The sequence below is a fragment of the Mobula hypostoma genome, chromosome 17, assembly GCF_963921235.1.
Source record: "Mobula hypostoma chromosome 17, sMobHyp1.1, whole genome shotgun sequence".
Lineage (NCBI taxonomy): Eukaryota > Metazoa > Chordata > Chondrichthyes > Myliobatiformes > Myliobatidae > Mobula > Mobula hypostoma.
In genome coordinates this window covers 60,230,513-60,247,728 of record NC_086113.1, presented here as the reverse complement: position 1 = coordinate 60,247,728, position 17,216 = coordinate 60,230,513, and the positions used below count along the sequence as shown (strand labels likewise).

At 40.4% G+C, this 17,216-nt stretch overlaps 1 protein-coding gene across 10 annotated transcripts in view; it reads left to right on the top strand.

Moving 5' to 3' along the window:
- The window catches only part of tbc1d7 (TBC1 domain family, member 7), a 31,980-nt gene extending 15,088 nt beyond the window's left edge, over positions 1-16,892 (top strand). For all 10 annotated transcript variants that reach the window (XM_063069980.1, XM_063069974.1, XM_063069979.1 and 7 more), the window contains 2 exons: positions 12,219-12,348; positions 15,170-16,892. In XM_063069980.1, coding sequence (XP_062926050.1) covers positions 12,219-12,348; positions 15,170-15,256 — 217 coding nt within the window. In that variant the 3' untranslated portion in view covers positions 15,257-16,892. The remainder of the gene's footprint in view (positions 1-12,218; positions 12,349-15,169) is intronic.
- The last annotated feature ends 324 nt before the right edge of the window (positions 16,893-17,216 follow it).

The window sequence follows — 17,216 nt, the reverse complement described above, 5'->3', positions numbered from 1 at the left end:
TAAAGGGATCCTATTCTGGTTGGCTGCCAGTTACCAGTGGTGTTCCACAGGGATCAGTGTTGGGGCCGCTTCTTTTTACGTTGTACATCAACGATTTGGATTATGGACTTTGTGGCTAAGTTTGCTGATGATATGAAGATAGGTGGAGGGGCCGGTAGTGCTGAGGAAACAGAGTCTGCAGAGAGACTTGGATAGATTGGAAGAATGGGCAAAGAAGTGGCAAATGAAATACAATGTTGGAAAGTGTATGGTTATGTACTTTGGCAGAAGAAATAAACGGGCGGACTATTATTTAAATGGGGAAAGAATTCAAAGTTCTGAGATGCAACGGGACTTGGGAGTCCTCGTGCAGGATACCATTAAGGTTAACCTCCAGGTTGAGTTGGTGATGAAGAAGGCAAATGCAATGTTGGCATTCATTTCTAGAGGAATAGAGTATAGGAGCAGGGATGTGATGTTGAGGCTCTATAAGGCGCTGGTGAGACCTCACTTGGAGTACTGTGGACAGTTGTGGTCTCTTTATTTAAGAAAGGATGTGCTGACGTTGGAGAGGGTACAGAGAAGATTCACTAGAATGATTCTGGGAATGAGAGGGTTAACATATGAGGAACGTTTGTCTGTTCGTGGACTGTATTCCTTGGAGTTTAGAAGAATGAGGGGAGACCTCATAGAAACATTTCAAATGTTGAAAAGCATGGACAGAGTGGATGTGACAGAGTCGTTTCCCATGATGGGGGAGTCTAGTACGAGAGGGCATGACTTAAGAATTGATAGGTATCTGATCAAGGGAATGGCGGCGTAAGGAAAAGGTCTCTCGACAAAAAAGAAGGTAAACTGCCCCAAAGTCGAATTTAGACAAATACTTAACATTGCATAACTATATTAATAAAAGGGGCAAGGATGATGTCTAAGAACAAGAATAAAAAGTCCGCTTCGAAGGCTGATAAACATAAAGAGATGCAGCAAGGCGACGGGCCTAGCTCCCCCACGGCAAGCCAGGACGGAGATAATGAGGGGGAATGGGTGACTCTGTCTTTGATTCTTGGAGAGATTCGCGAGTTCCGACAAGATAACAGCAAACAGCTGGAAGATATTAAAGGAGAAATAGTAAAAACTAACTCGCGGATAGATGAAACCGAAGCGAGGATTGTTGGAATTGAAGAGAAGCTACAAAACGCCGAGGAAGTGATAGCAGAAATGCTGAAGCTACAAGACCAGCTCCAGTGGAAACTAATAGATCAAGAAGGCCGCTCGAGAAGGGAAAATGTGAGGATCTACGGAGTTCCCGAAGGAACCGAAGGTAAACCCGAATTGATGATTCCCTTCGTGGAGAAGCTGCTTAGAGAGAACCTTGATATACCGGCCGCAAAAGACCTACAGATAGAAAGGGCTCACCGCACGTTGGCACCACAGCCTCCGGCAGGCGCCCAGCCCAGATCGATTCTGATCAGATTTCTCAGTTACAGAACGAAGGAAGAGGTGCTTAAAAGAGTATGGCAAAAGAAAGGTTTCATGTGGAACAACTGTAAAATCAGTTTAGACCACGACTATGCACCGGGGATTCTTGCCAGACGGAAGGAATATACGGAAACACGGAGAGTCCTGAAGGAAAACAACATCAGATTCCAGACCCTGTATCCAGCTCGGCTGAGAGTCTTTTACGACGAAGGGACAAAAACTTACGCTACGGTGGAGGAGGCAACATCGGACCTGGCGGACCGGGGACTACCTATTAAAGTTATCACCCAACTGGAGTCGCTACTGGAGAGGATTCGGCAGAAGTCGTGGCAGTTAGTGGGGCGAGGACGCTCCACTCGAAACAGAGTGTCAAACTACAAGGAAAAGCTGCAAATATTCAGACGCGAATGTACAGAGAATACAGATTAATTAAGAGAAATGACTGAAAAGAGTAAATCGGACTTAAAAGTAAAATGAAAACTGGTAACTGAAAATAATCTAGGCGGAATAACTTGAATGATAGCAATATGGTCGAGACATAAATAGGAGAAAATTCTCTATGATTATTCAAACTGCTGAGGGCCCTCTAACACAGGGTGAAGATAGAGGTTATCCCTCTGAACTGAGGCGGGTCGGTGCTCAGGCCTCACTGTGGGAAGTCGGGGAAAATTTTCAAATGTTATACGTTCAGAAATGTCTAGGGTGTGGTTATATGTCTTGGTTTACTGTTGAGAAGGGATTGCTTACTGTTTGGTTAGAAAAGGAGAGTGCTTTTTTTCTACTAGAGAAAAATGCAAACTGAATTGGTAAAAATAATTTCCTATAATGTTAATGGGGTTTTGAATCCAATTAAAAGAAATAAGGTTATGTCTAAATTGAAAAAAGAGAGGGCACAAATAGCTTTCCTCCAGGAAACACATATGAGCCACTCTGAACATGGAAAATTAAGAAGTATGGGCTTTAAGCATGTATTTTATTCATCATATAAATTGAGTCACAAAAGAGGGGTAGCTACTTTAATATCAAGTACTCTTAATTATGAACGTATTTCAGAGACTAGAGACAAAGAAGGACGGTTTGTAAAAATCACAGGAAGAATAGAAGGTACAGAAATAACATTGCTGAATGTTTATGCTCCTCCAGGTAGTGAATGGTCATTTTATAGACACATTTTTGACCTAATGGTCAGTTCTCGAGGGGTAGTAATTTGTGGAGGGGATTTTAATATTAGATTAAATCCTATATTAGATCCTTCAAGAATAGTTACTCAGAATAAACCTCTGACTCGGAAAGTGAATTCATTGATGGAGGAGTTGGGAATTATAGATGTCTGGAGGGAATTACACCCTACTAGTAAAGATTATACATATTACTCTTTCCCTCATTCAGCCTATTCAAGGATAGACTATTTCTTTATCTTTAATACAGATAGACTCAGGATAAAAAACTGTAATATTGCAACAATTGATCTGTCAGATCATAGCCCAGTCTCTATGTCTCTAATCCTGGAAAGGAAAATGAGGAAAACACTATGGAGGCTAAACTCACATATACTTAATAACCCAAAAGTAATGGAGAGATTAAGGGGAGAAATTAAAGAATATCTAGACCTTAATGACACGGGAGAAACATCACCAGTGATTTTATGGGATACATTGAAAGCTGTACTGAGAGGGAAAATTATTTCCATTACTACTCACATGAAAAAAATCAATGCACAAAAATTAGCAGACCTTCAAGGAAAATTAAAACAACTTCAAGTTGGAGATAGCAACAAAAGTAATTCAAATCGAAAACAGGAAATTAGGAAATTGCAAAGTGAAATTGATGATATTTATACGTTGGAAACTCAAAGAAATTTTCTTTACCTGAGACAAAAGAGTTATGAAGTAGGAGGTAAATCAGCTAGATTATTAGCATATAAATTACGAAAACAACAAGCAGACAATACAATTCATAAAGTAAAGAATCCAAAGACAAAGCTTGTGGAGAGTACAATAGGGAAAATTCAAGAGAGTTTTGAAACGTATTATCGAGAGCTGTACTCCCAACCCCGGGCCCCCAATGAGCCCTATATAGACAGTGTATTGAATTTTTTAGATCTACCTAAACTTACAGATTTACAAAATGAAAGTTTATTAGAACCAGTAACTGTCAAAGAACTGAACGTGGCCATCTCTAGGTTAAAGGCTGGAAAGTCCCCGGGTTCTGATGGGTTTACCTCAGAGTGGTACAAGTCCCTGAAGACACAGTTAGCCCCATTTCTACTTAACACCTTTAATTGGATCTTGCAGAGAGGAGAAACTCCACCTTCCTGGAGAGAAGCGATTATTTCAGTTATTCCTAAAGAGGGTAAAGATAAACTAGAATGTGGCAATTATCGGCCAATTAGTGTTCTTAATTTAGATTACAAACTATTTACATCTATATTAGCGCGCAGATTGGAAAAGCTTTTACCTGGCCTAATCCATTTAGACCAGACTGGATTTATTCAACAAAGACAAACACAGGACAACATAAGGAGAACTCTGCACATATTAGAACAGGTTAATAAGAACGAGACAGAGACAATGGTAGTAGGATTGGACGCTGAGAAAGCTTTTGATTTTGTTAGTTGGGCATTCCTATACAGAGTGTTAGGAAGATTCGGCTTTCAAGAAAGGTTTATTAAAGTAATTCGGACTCTGTATGACAGCCCAACAGCCCGAATTAAGATAAATGGGGACCTCTCTGACTCCTTCATTTTAGAGAGAGGCACTAGACAGGGATGCCCAATTTCTCCCCTCCTTTTTGCGCTATATATTGAACCACTTGCCCAACTAATAAGACAGAGCGAAATCGTAAAAGGTATCAAGGTGGCAGGGATTGAACAGAAAGTGGCGTTATTCGCAGATGATGTTTTGGTCTATCTGAGTGAACCAGAAAAATCATTTATAGGATTGTTTACACTGTTGGATGACTTTGGGAAAATATCAGGTTATAAAATAAATGTAAAGAAAACGCAGGTTATGTCCCTAAATTATACACCATCCAAAAAATTGCAGGATACATACGATCTTAAGTGGGAAGCTAAATCATTAAAATATTTAGGAATAACCCTGCCGAAGGATCTTTCAACACTGTCACAGGTAAATTATGGGCCATTAATCTCAGAGATAAAAGCAGATATGCATAGATGGAATCTTATCTCCTTTTTAAGTTTAAATTCAAGGCTAAATACTATAAAAATGAATATTCTTCCTCGGTTATTATATCTTTTCCGTACTTTACCAGTGGATGTGGATGATAATCAATTCAGGGAATGGGACAAATGGATTTCCCGCTTCATTTGGCAAGGAAGGAAACCTAGAATTCGATATAACACCTTACAGTTAGGGAAGGAAAGAGGAGGTATGGTTCTTCCTTGCCTGAGAAATTATTTTTATGCCTCACAGATAACCCCTCTGTTATATTGGTGTAATAGGGAATATAAGGCTAGATGGAAGGAAATAGAATTTGGATTAGTTGACAGTTTTCCTCTTCAGGCCTCAATAGCTGACAAAGGATTGATGGCCCAGTTGGAAAAATTTAATAATGCTTGGATAAATCTTACATTAAAAGTATGGCAGAAGGTGGTTAATTCATGTGGAATTAATAACATGCTAAAACTCTTTAGATGGTGTGCATATGATACCGAATTCCTTCCCAACAGAGGAGATAAAAGATTTGAGCTATGGATAAAGAAAGGTCTTACAACCTACCTCTCATTTATAGATAAAAGAGTATTACAAAGTTTCCAAATCCTGCAGGACAAACATGGCCTAGAACATAATGACTTTTTTAGGTACCTTCAAATACGAAACTATGTTAACCAGAGTTGTAGATATACAGACCTATCAACAGTAGAATTAGAATTTTTTCAAGATTCCGAATTCGGCTTGCAGTTCAATACCTAGTAAATCAGTTTCTCGCCTATATAATGCACTCTCCCATGCTAAAAATGTAAATACACTGTATATTAAAGAGAAGTGGGAGAAAGAAGCGGGGTTGGTACTTTCAGAGGAGGCTTGGGGGAAAATCTGCAGCTTTCAATGGTCCTCGACTAATTCTTTGACTTGGAGAGAACATTGTTGGAAAAACATTATAAGATACTTCAAGACCCCATATCAGGAAAAATATAAAGATACAAATGTGATGTGTTGGAGAAGGTGTGGCTCTAAGGAGGCAAATCATTTTCATATTTTCTGGGATTGCCCTAAATTAAGTCTATTTTGGGAAGGTATTCATAGAACATTAGTTAAGGTACTTAGGTCCCAGATACCTCTGAACTTTGAGACGCTCTATTTGGGGCATGTATTGTTCCTTGAACAGAAGGAAGATATAAAGTTGCTGCAGGCCCTCTTAGCGGCAAGTAAGAAATCAATCACTAGAAAATGGCTAAATCCAATACCACCTACATTAGAAGATTGGTACGAAATTATCTTGGAAATATTTAAAATGGAAAAGTTGACCTACTCCCTGAGAACTCAAAAAGAAACATTTTATCAAATCTGGAATAAATGGATTGAATATATAACCCCAATGCCAGCAGACTTTAGATGACTCTCCTAATGATTTATATTGCTCTTCTCATCAACACAGTAATATTGCTAACGTAAGCACCCCTAGTCTAAATGTTTGTTGTTTTTTTTTGGAAAATAGAGAATTAACACAAGTAAAGGGAAAGATTTGGGAAAGGGATAAAAAAAAAAGAAAAAAATTAAGTAAATAAGTACATAGGGATTGGATAATTATGTCTGCGGGCAGGAACAAGCATGAACAAATTGGGATATAAACACCTACAATGGTTGGTATATAGGCTTGTATGCAACATTTTGGACCAGTGGAAATGGTACAGAAGGGTTGTATGGAAACTATTATTACCATTTTTCTTAACAACTAATTTCATTACTTAGCCTAATAGGTTAGATTTACCACAGTACATAACTATCTATTTAAATGTTTATTTTGCTTTTATATCATCTCAATGTGTACTTAAGAATGTATAAATAATTGTAGTTTTATACATATAAAAAAATGGAAAAGGTTATATGTGTGAAAAAAGTACATGATAATTGTGAACTCCTTATCCAAATAAAAATAAAATTAAAAAAAAAGAATTGATAGGTATCTGCGTAGCCAGGGCATCAAAGGTTACGGTGAGAAGGCAGGGGAGTGGGACTAAATGGGAGAATCGATCAGCTCATGATAAAATGGCAGAGCAGACTCGATGGGCGGAATGGCCGACTTCTGCTCCTTTGTCTTATGGTCTTATGGTTATCTATGTTTAATCATGTAATACAAATCTGCAGCTGATTATACACGTAGGCTGAGAAATGGAAGAATAGAGCAAGATGGAAAGGAAGAAAAGAATTATTGACGTTGGAAATTTTAAGAGTTGAGTTGCTATTTAGATTAAAAAAACACTCATTATTGTCCACAATGAAGGAATAGTTATTAACAATGCTAAAACCATTGCCTGTATGCAGATGGCTTTAAAACAATATGTTGATGAACTGTCTTCTGAATTGCTGCAGTCCTTGAGCTGGGTTGTGTCTAGGAAAGCATTCCTAGGTTTTGATCCAGGAGTACTTTGTTATACCCAGAATCAAAATCCAGGAGCATGTTTATGTGTAAATCAAGATGGGGTGTGGCTTGGCGGTGGCCTTGGAGATGAGGGTGTCTCCAATATGATTCTTAGACTTCTACGCTACTGTGGAAATGGTCATGGTGCAGTCAGAAGGAAGCTTGTTGCATTTCTACCATTTATCCTGCAGGATGCATTTGGTGGGCTAGATTATAATTAAGAAACACCTATAGAAAGGTGATGAAATAGTCTATGATTAAAAGTGCATAAAATGTGTATTCTTATGGTGTGTGATATAAAATGTGTGTATCTTGCATAAGGTGCATTTTGTATTACCCTCCTTGCCATGTGAATTTGGGGACTCCATTTTCGGTTTTCCTCAACCATTGATTTTCTGTCTTGCTACCTCCATTTCAACATCTACTGTGGCAAAGAAATCTGTCTTTCCCAGTAATAAAGTTGCATAGCACTCAGCCTGAGAAGGGGAAATGATTTTAGTGGTGCTATACTGTATGCTATAAAATAACTACTGATAAATATTAAAAACTCCTGAAGAATTAAATATTCAGCACCTGTTGTGCCACTGAGGTAAATTGCTTAGTAATTTGTATTGCTTTTTTTTTCTTGATTGAATAATTGTACAGAGCTTTTTGGACATTTTTGGATACAGAGGAGCAAATTATGAGGCTATAAGGCTAGAACTTGCGGGTGTGAATTGGGATGATGTTTTTGCAGGGAAATGTACTATGGACATGTGGTCGATGTTTAGAGATCTCTTGCAGGATGTTAGGGATAAATTTGTCCCGGTGAGAAAGATAAAGAATGGTAGGGTGAAGGAACCATGGGTGACAAGTGAGGTGGAAAATCTAGTCAGGTGGAAGAAGGCAGCATACATGAGGTTTAGGAAGCAAGGATCAGATGCGTCTATTGAGGAATATAGGGAAGCAAGAAAGGAGCTTACGAAGGGGCTGAGAAGAGCAAGAGGGGGGCATGAGAAGGCCTTGGCGAGTAGGGTAAAGGAAAACCCCAAGACGTTTTTCAATGATGTGAAGAAAAAAAGGATGACAGGAGTGGAGGTAGGACGGATTAGAGAGAAAGGTGGGAAGATGTGCCTGGAGGCTGTGGAAGTGAGCGAAGTCCTCAATGAATACTTCTCTTCAGTATTCACCAATGAGAGGGAACTTGATGGTGAGGACAATATGAGTGAGGTTGATGTTCTGGAGCATGTTGATATTAAGGGAGAGGAGGTGTTGGAGTTGTTAAAATACATTAGGACAGATAAGTCCCCGGGGCCTGATGGAATATTCCCCAGGCTGCTCCACAAGGCGAGGGAAGAGATTGCTGAGTCTCTGGCTAGGATCTTTATGTCCTCATTGTCCATGGGAATGGTACCGGAGGATTGGAGGGAGGCAAATGTTGTACCTACCTTCAAAAAAGGTAGTAGGGATAGTCCGGGTAATTATAGACCAGTGAGCCTTAGGTCTGTGGTGGGAAAGCTGTTGGAAAAGATTCTTAGAGATAGGATCTCTGGGCATTTAGAGAATCATGGTCTGATCAAGGACAGTCAGCATGGCTTTGTGAAGGGCAGATCGTGTCTAACAAGCCTGATAGAGTTCTTTGAGGAGGTGACCGGGCATATAGATGAGGGTAGTGCAGTGGATGTGATCTATATGGATTTTAGTTAGGCATTTGACAAGGTTCCACATGGTGGGCTTATTCAGAAAGTCAGAAGGCATGGGATCTGGGGAAGTTCGACCAGGTGGATTCAGAATTGGCTTGCCTGCAGAAAGCAGAGGTGGTGGTGGAGGGAGTACATTCAGATTGGAGGGTTGTGATTAGTGGTGTCCTACAAGGATCAATTCTGGGACCTCTACTTTTCGTGATTTTTATTAACAGTCTGGATGTCGGGGTAGAAGGGTGGGTTGGCAAGTTTGCAGACGACGCAAAGGTTGGTGGTGTTGTGGATAGTGTAGAGGATTGTCAAAGATTGCGGGGAGACATTCATAGGATGCAGAAGTGGGCTGAGAAGTGGCAGATGGAGTTCAACCCAGAGAAGTGTGAGGTGGTACACTTTGGAAGGACAAACTCCAAGGCAGAGTACAAAGTAAATGGCAGGATACTTGGTAGTGTGGAGGAGCAGAAAGATCTGAGGGTACATGTTCACAGATCCCTGAAAGTTGCTTCACAGGGGGATAGGGTAGTTAAGAAAGCTTATGGGGTGTTAGCTTTCATAAGTCGAGGGATAGAGTTGAGTCGCGATGTAATGATGCAGCTCTATAAAACTCTGGTTAGGCCACACTTGGAGTACTGTGTCCAGTTCTGGTCGCCTCACAATAGGAAGGATGTGGAAGCATTGGAGGAAATTTACCAGGATGCTGCCTGGTTTAGAGAGTGTGGATTATGATCAGAGATTAAGGGAGCTAGGGCTTTACTCTTTGGAGAGAAGGAGGATGAGAGGAGACATGATAGAGGTGTACAAGATAATAAGAGGAATATATAGAGTGGATAGCCAGCGCCTCTTCCCCAGGGCACCACTGCTCAATACAAGAGGACATGGCTTTAAGGTAAGGGGTGGGAAGTTCAAGGAGGATATTAGAGGAAGGTTTTTTACTCAGAGAGTGGTTGGTGCGTGGAATGCACTGCCTGAGTCAGTGGTGGAGGCAGATACACTAGTGAAGTTTAAGAGAATACTAGACAGGTATATGGAGGAATTTAAGGTGGGGGCTTATATGGGAGGCAGGGTTTGAGGGTCGGCACAACATTGTGGGCCGAAGGGCCTGTACTGTGCTGTACTATTCTATGTTCTATGTAAGGTTGCTGAAATATACCTGGATATGTACAGCATGCTTAAGATTCTGTCTTAGCTTCTACAATGTCCACCTCCTGCTATAATCATATTAAGAGTGCAACCTATCAGGAAGCTACTTTTCAGAATTGCAAAGTAGCTTCCTGATTGGACATTGTATCATTCAAACACGGATTGGGTTGCTTGGATGCTAAAATTCTTACCATGCAAAGGCACCTGATATTGCTTATGTCAAGTCATTTAGCTTGTCGTGCAGAAGATATTGAAGTGGATAGCAAAGCAAAGCTCCATATGTATTAATGACTTGGATGAGGGAATTAAATGCAGCATCTCCAAGTTTGCGGATGACACGAAGCTGGGCAGCAGTGTTAGCAGTGAGGAGGATGCTAAGAGGATGCAGGGTGACTTGGATAGGTTGGGTGAGTGGGCAAATTCATGGCAGATGCAATTTAATGTGGATAAATGTGAAGTTATCCACTTTGGTGGCAAAAACAGGAAAACAGATTATTATCTGAATGGTGGCCGATTAGGAAAAGAGGAGGTGCAACGAGACCTGGGTGTCATTATACACCAGTCATTGAAAGTGGGCATGCAGGTACAGCAGGCGGTGAAAAAGGCGAATGGTATGCTGGCATTTATAGCAAGAGGATTCGAGTACAGGAGCAGGGACGTACTACTGCAGTTGCACAAGGCCTTGGTGAGACCACACCTGGAGTATTGTGTGCAGTTTTGGTCCCCTAATCTGAGGAAAGACATCTTTGCCATAGAGGGAGTACAAAGAAGGTTCACCAGATTGATTCCTGGGATGGCAGGACTTTCATATGAAGAAAGACTGGATGAATTGGGCTTGTACTCGTTGGAATTTAGAAGATTGAGGGGGGATCTGATTGAAACGTATAAGATCCTAAAGGGATTGGACAGGCTAGATGCAGGAAGATTGTTCCCGATGTTGGGGAAGTCCAGAGCGAGGGGTCACAGTTTGAGGATAGAGGGGAAGCCTTTTAGGACCGAGATTAGGAAAAACTTCTTCACACAGAGAGTGGTGAATCTGTGGAATTCTCTGCCACAGGAAACTGTTGAGGCCAGTTCATTGGCTATATTTAAGAGGGAGTTAGATATGGCCCTTGTGGCTACGGGGATCGGGGGTATGGAGGGAAGGCTGGGGCGGGGTTCTGAGTTGGATGATCAGCCATGATCATAATAAATGGCGGTGCAGGCTCGAAGGGCCGAATGGCCTACTCCACCTATTTTCTATGTTTCTATTTGAGACCAGCACGAATTCAGTTTCCTGCATAGGACATTTGATGGTGTGTTATTGAGGGATACATGTATACTCTTTACTTTGTGAGTTGTATCCAAAGGTGGAATTTCATTGTACCCTACTGTGTATGACAATAAACAAATCTAATCTGACTGGAGGTTTTCCCCTTCAAAGTTTATAGTTTTCAAAGTTCAAAGTACATTTATTAGCAAGGTATCTATGCAGTATACAACTGAGATTTGTCTTTTCCAGACAGCTACGAAGCAACAAAAGCAATAGAACCCTTAAACAAAACAGATCAAAACCTCTCACAGATAAAACAAACATATCTGACAAATGACAACATGAACATCAACCCTCCCCCATGTGCAGTAACAAACTGCGCAAACAGCAGCAAAGACGTCAACCCTCGTGCAAAAAACAAAACAGATCGTGCGAATGGCAGCAAGGAAGAACAAGCAAAAACACAGAATATAAAAATGCAAAAATTGAAAGAGTCCAATTGAACTACAGTGCAATTCAGAAACTGCAGACCCAGAACTTGGGTACCATCCTGCAACAGCATTGATGGAGAGAGAGAATGCAGCTGCCTTCCTTCGGGAGCAGTGAGCGAGAGGGAGAGAGAGAGTCCATCACACACATTCCTAAATTTAATCTCCAAAAATAGATTAACAGGACCAGTCCCTTTTTATGAGATGTTATTTTGTGAATCATTATCTACTGTAAAACACAGGTTGCTAGAGGAACCCAGTGGATCAGGCAGTATCTAAGAGGGAAATGGACAGTCGACATTTCAAATTGAGACCCTTCATCTGAACTGGAAAGAAAGGGGATATAGCTCTTTACAAAAACTTGAAGAGAAAGGTGTGAAGCAAGAGCTGGCGGGTGATAGGCAAATGAGAGATGGGGCAGTGGGAATGATGTCAGAACCTGGGAGGTGATAGATGGAAGTGTCAAAGGGCAGAAGATGAGAGAATCTGATGGGAGGGGACAGTGGCTCATGAAATAGAGATGGTACTTTGCATTATGATTATGTTTTTCAGGTTTTAATTAGGATTCTCTCATCTTGATAATGTTTTGCTTTTCAGGGTTTGGGACAAAGTCATAAGTGGATCGTGCAGAATTCTGGTCTTCGTAGCCATGGAAATCTTATTAACATTTAAGATGAAATTAATGGCAATGAATAAAGCAGAAAGTATTTCACAGTTCCTTCTTAATGTAAGTACACTTGTCAGCAAGCATTTTGCCAATTTTTCCTGAGAAAATTGCCTCCCCAGTAAAAGATCCATAATTAGATGCAATTATTGTTTTGTGAATGTTGATTATTTAATAAAAATGACTTTGACTAGCACTGTTTATTATTTAATTTCTATTTAAGATCTCAGTTGTTTGATTTTGTTTTTGATTTATTGAACCCATTGGTCCATATGTTATTTTAGAAGCTTGGGTTATTGCACCAACAGGTCAACAGAGGACACCATCTCCACGGCACCTCACTCTGCCCTGACCCACCTGGACAGCCCCAACTCTTACATCAGAATGCTGTTCATTGACTTTAGTTCAATATTCAATACTGTGATCCCCTCCAAGCTGATCGCCAAACTTCGCCAGCTTGGTATCAGCTCATCCCTCTGCAATTGGACCTTGGACTTTCTGACTAACAGACCCCAATCAGTTAAGTTAGACAACCTCTCCTCCACTCTCACCCTGAACACCAGCATGCCTCAAGGCTGTGTGCTGAGCCCTCTTCTGTACTCCCTTTTCACCTATGACTGCGTTCCTGTACATGTTTTTAACTCCATAATCAAGTTCGGAGACGACGCCATGGTGGTTGGCCTTATAAGAGGGGATGGCGAGATGGCCTACAGAGACGAGGTTCAGCACCTGGCCGCATGGTGTGCAAACAACAACCTGGCCCTTAACACCCAGAAGACCAAGGAAATCATTGTGGACTTCAGGCATGCTAGGAGCCACACTCATGTCCCCATCTACATCAACGGAACTGTAGTGGAGTGTGTATCAAGCTTCAAGTTCCTTGGTGTTCACATTTCTGAGGATCTCACCTGGTCCCTGAACTCCTCCATCCTGATCAAAAAGGCACAACAGCACCTTTATTTCCTGCAGAACATCAAGAAAGCTCACCTGTGTCCCAGGATACTGATGGACTTTTACATTGAGAGCATACTCACCAACTGTATCTCAGTGTGGTATGGCAATTGTCCCGTATCGGACCACAAAGCACTCCAGCACGTGGTGAAAACTGCCCAGCGGATTATCGGCACCCAATTGCCCACCATTGAGAACATCTACCGTAAGTGCTGCCTGGGCAGAGCAAAAAGCATTATCAAGGATGTATCTCACCCTAACCATGGACTTTTTACTCTCCTCCCATCCGGTAGGCACTACAGGAGCCTCTGCTCCCACATCAGCAGGCACAGGAAGAGCTTCTTCCCTGAGGCTGTGACCCTGCTGAACCTCATATCACGGCGCTAAGCAGTATTGCACCCATATTGTACTGTCTCAGTACTTTTATATTTGTGTACAGTAGCACTTCTTATTCGCAGTTATTTTGTAAATAACACTATTCTTTGCATTTCTGGTTAGATGCTAACTGCATTTCATTGGCTTTGTATCTATACTCGGAACAATGACAATAAAGTTGAATCTAATCTAATCTAGTATATTATGACATAGTGCTGGCTCTATGAGCCATCTCATTCCCCGCAATTTTTCCTTGTAACCTGCTCTCCCCACATTCCCATCAACTCACCATAAAATTCCACTAATCACCTGCATATTAGGATCAATTTACAGTAGCATACCAGAGTGGTGCCACAATAACAACCTCTCACTCAATGTCATCAAGCCTAAGGAGCTGATTATTGACTTCAAGAGGAAGGAAGTGGAGGTTCATGAGTCAACCCTCATCGGGGAATCAGAGGTAGAGAAGTCAACAACTTTAAATGCTTTGGTGTTACCATTTCAGATGAACTGTCCTGGGCCCACCGCGTAAATGCCATTATGAAGAAAGCATGGCAGTGCCACTACTTTCTGAGAAGTTTGCAAAGATTTAAGCATGTTATCTAAAACTTTTGACAAATTTCCATAGCTGTGTGGTGGAGAGTAGAGTGACTGGTTCTATTGCAGTCTGGTATAGAAACACCAATGCCCTGGATGGAGAAACCTCGAAAAGTGGATACAGCCCAGTCTATCCCATGTAAAGTCCTCCCCACCATTGAGCATATCTGCACAGAGTGCAATCAGAGAAAAGCAGTATCCATCATCAAGGACCTCACCATGCAGGTGCTCTTTTCTCGCTGTTGCCATCAGGAAGCAGGTGCAGGAGCCTCAGGACCCACACCTCCAGTTTCAGGAACAGTTATTCCCCCCCAACCATTAGGCTCTTGAATGAGTGCCGATAACTTCAGTTAACTTCACTTGCTCCATCACTGAATTGTTCCCACAACCCATGGACTCACTCTCAAGGACTCTGTAACTCATTTTCTTGATATTTATTGCATATTTATTTATTTAATATTATTTTGTTTTTTCCCTCATTTTGTTTTCATACAGTTTGTTGTCTTTTGCACATTGGGTGTTGTCCATCCTATTGGTTACAGTCTTTCATTGATTCTATTGTGTTCCTTGTATTTACTGTGAATGCCCTCAACAAGTGAATCTTAGGGTTCTATATGATGACATTTACCAAGGTTGATAATAAATTTTCTTTGAATTTTGTCTATTCAGTCTGATGTTCTAAAACAAATGTGAGGCAATTTGTGCTTTGCTTCAGTTTTATTTAAATTGTTTATTTTTACCTCATTTTTTATATTTGTAATCTTTCCTATTACAGTTATAAACAGAAGATGTTGCATTAGTCACTATATACAGTATAATCAAGTGTAATAAGAAAATTGTTCAGATTTTTCTTCAGATACCTTATGTTGACCCATGGGTTGACCATTCTGTAATGACTCAATGCTGTTAATAAGATTACTTTTCCCCATTTTAATGATGTGTTGTTTATGTGTTTGTTTAGATACCACAGGAGAACACAGATGCGATCATCAGCAAAGCCATTGATTTATGGCATAAATATGTTGGGACTCCTGTACACTCTGTGTAATTAAAATGTGAATGAAAAAGATTGATTGTTTTCTTCTATGCAATAATTTATTAAAATGACTGTTCAAAATTTGAAAAACGCCTTTAAATAAACAAGACAATGCTATAGCGTTTCACAATTCAGCCAGAAGCTTGTAGGTTTGAGTTCCACTCTGGGGATGTCAACACTTAACTCCTACCTTATTAAAGAAGACTTATATTGGTAATACTGCAGTTTCTTGACAACTGAAAATGAAGACCCTGTCTCACACCCCCCTTTAAACTTCCAAATGGAGGTACTGTAACAAAAAAATCATTGGCACTGTTTAACAGTCGTCACTAGAAACAGTAATTACTTTTCATTCCACATCGAACATTATTAAAAATAGATAATATGGTCATTGTATTGCATTAGTTGGCAGATTACTGCATAAATATTAAAAATAATATTCTTTGGTGTAGGAAATTGAGGGGTGATCCTATTGAGGTGAATAAAATGTGGAGCCTAACCCTAATGCACACAGTCTTTTTTCAATGGTTGGGAAACAGGAATTAGAAGGCTTAGGTTTAAGGTGAGAGGGGAAAGATTTAATGGGAACATCAGGGACAAGGTCATTGTATAAAATGAGCTGCCAAAGGAAATGGTTGAGGAGGGTGCATTGACAACATTTAAAAGACACTTGGATGGGTACATAATAAAGAAAGGTTTAAAGCAATATGCCCAAATACTGTAAATGTGATAGGGATTTTGTTCGGCATGGACCAGCTGACTGAATGGCTTAATCTGTGCTTATATGACTCTACAATTGTAATAGGGAAGGCTAGCGGGAAGGACATTATTTGTGGTGTTGGAAGTTTCTAAAATGGTGTGGGAGAGAAAACAGCTGAAGTAATCTTAAGCATAAGAAGTCTTTAGTGGGGCACGAGGAATCACAATCAGCACAGGTACACCACAAGGCTGTGTGCTGAGCCCCCTGCGCTACTTAATGCCTATGATTGTGTGGCTAAGTACAACTCTAGTTCCGCATCTAAGTTTGCTGATGACACCACTGTTGTCGAATCAAAGCTAGTGACGAATTAATACATGGGAGGGAGATTGTATGATGCCATAGCAACAACTTCTCACTCAACATCAGCAAAACAAAAGACCTGATTATTGATCATGGGGTGAAGAAGCCGGAGGTCTGTGAGCCAGTCCTTTAGGGGATCAGAGGTGGAGAAGGTCAGTAACTTTAAATTCCTTGGTGTTACAATTGTTTTGGCCTCTAGAGGTGCAGTTTGTTTTGTACAAACATCACTTCCTGTACATCATCTATTTATACCATCTCCTGTGTGAGTTAACTTTGATTCAATTTAAAGCACACAGTGAAAGACATATATCGCCATCCTTTATTTATTTGCCTTTGAAACAGCAATATCTGAATCTTTTGGTAATGTTGGTGAACATTTAGTAGATAGGTTTTGAAGGAAGTATTATGTTTATTGTTATTAAGATATTGTGCTTCGAGTTTACTCTTTACATGTCGTAGTTATGGAGTATTGCATATGTGTATTGCCTTGGTTAACAACATTTGTGAGAATAATTGACAGTATTGAATTTAATACACATTTTACTTAACTTCCTGCAGTTTCACAAGTAAGATCTCATTAAATACCTTGAAGGAAGTTTCTGTCTTGGGTGATTTTTGACAAAGTGTTTAACTCGCTGTACATATGCACTGCAAGGGCAGTAAAACCACATCAGAGGATCTGTTCTGGGACCAGCATGTAAGTGCCATCACAAAGAAAACACAATAGTGCCTCTACTTTCATAGAAGTTTGTGTAGATTTTGCATGTCATCTAAAACTTTGACAAACTTCTATAGAGGCTAAGTGGAGAGTGGTTGCATCATGGCCTGGTATGGAAACACCAAAGCCCAGTAATGGAAAAATCTACAAAATGTGTGGGTATAGCCCAGTCCATCATTGAGCATACCTACAAG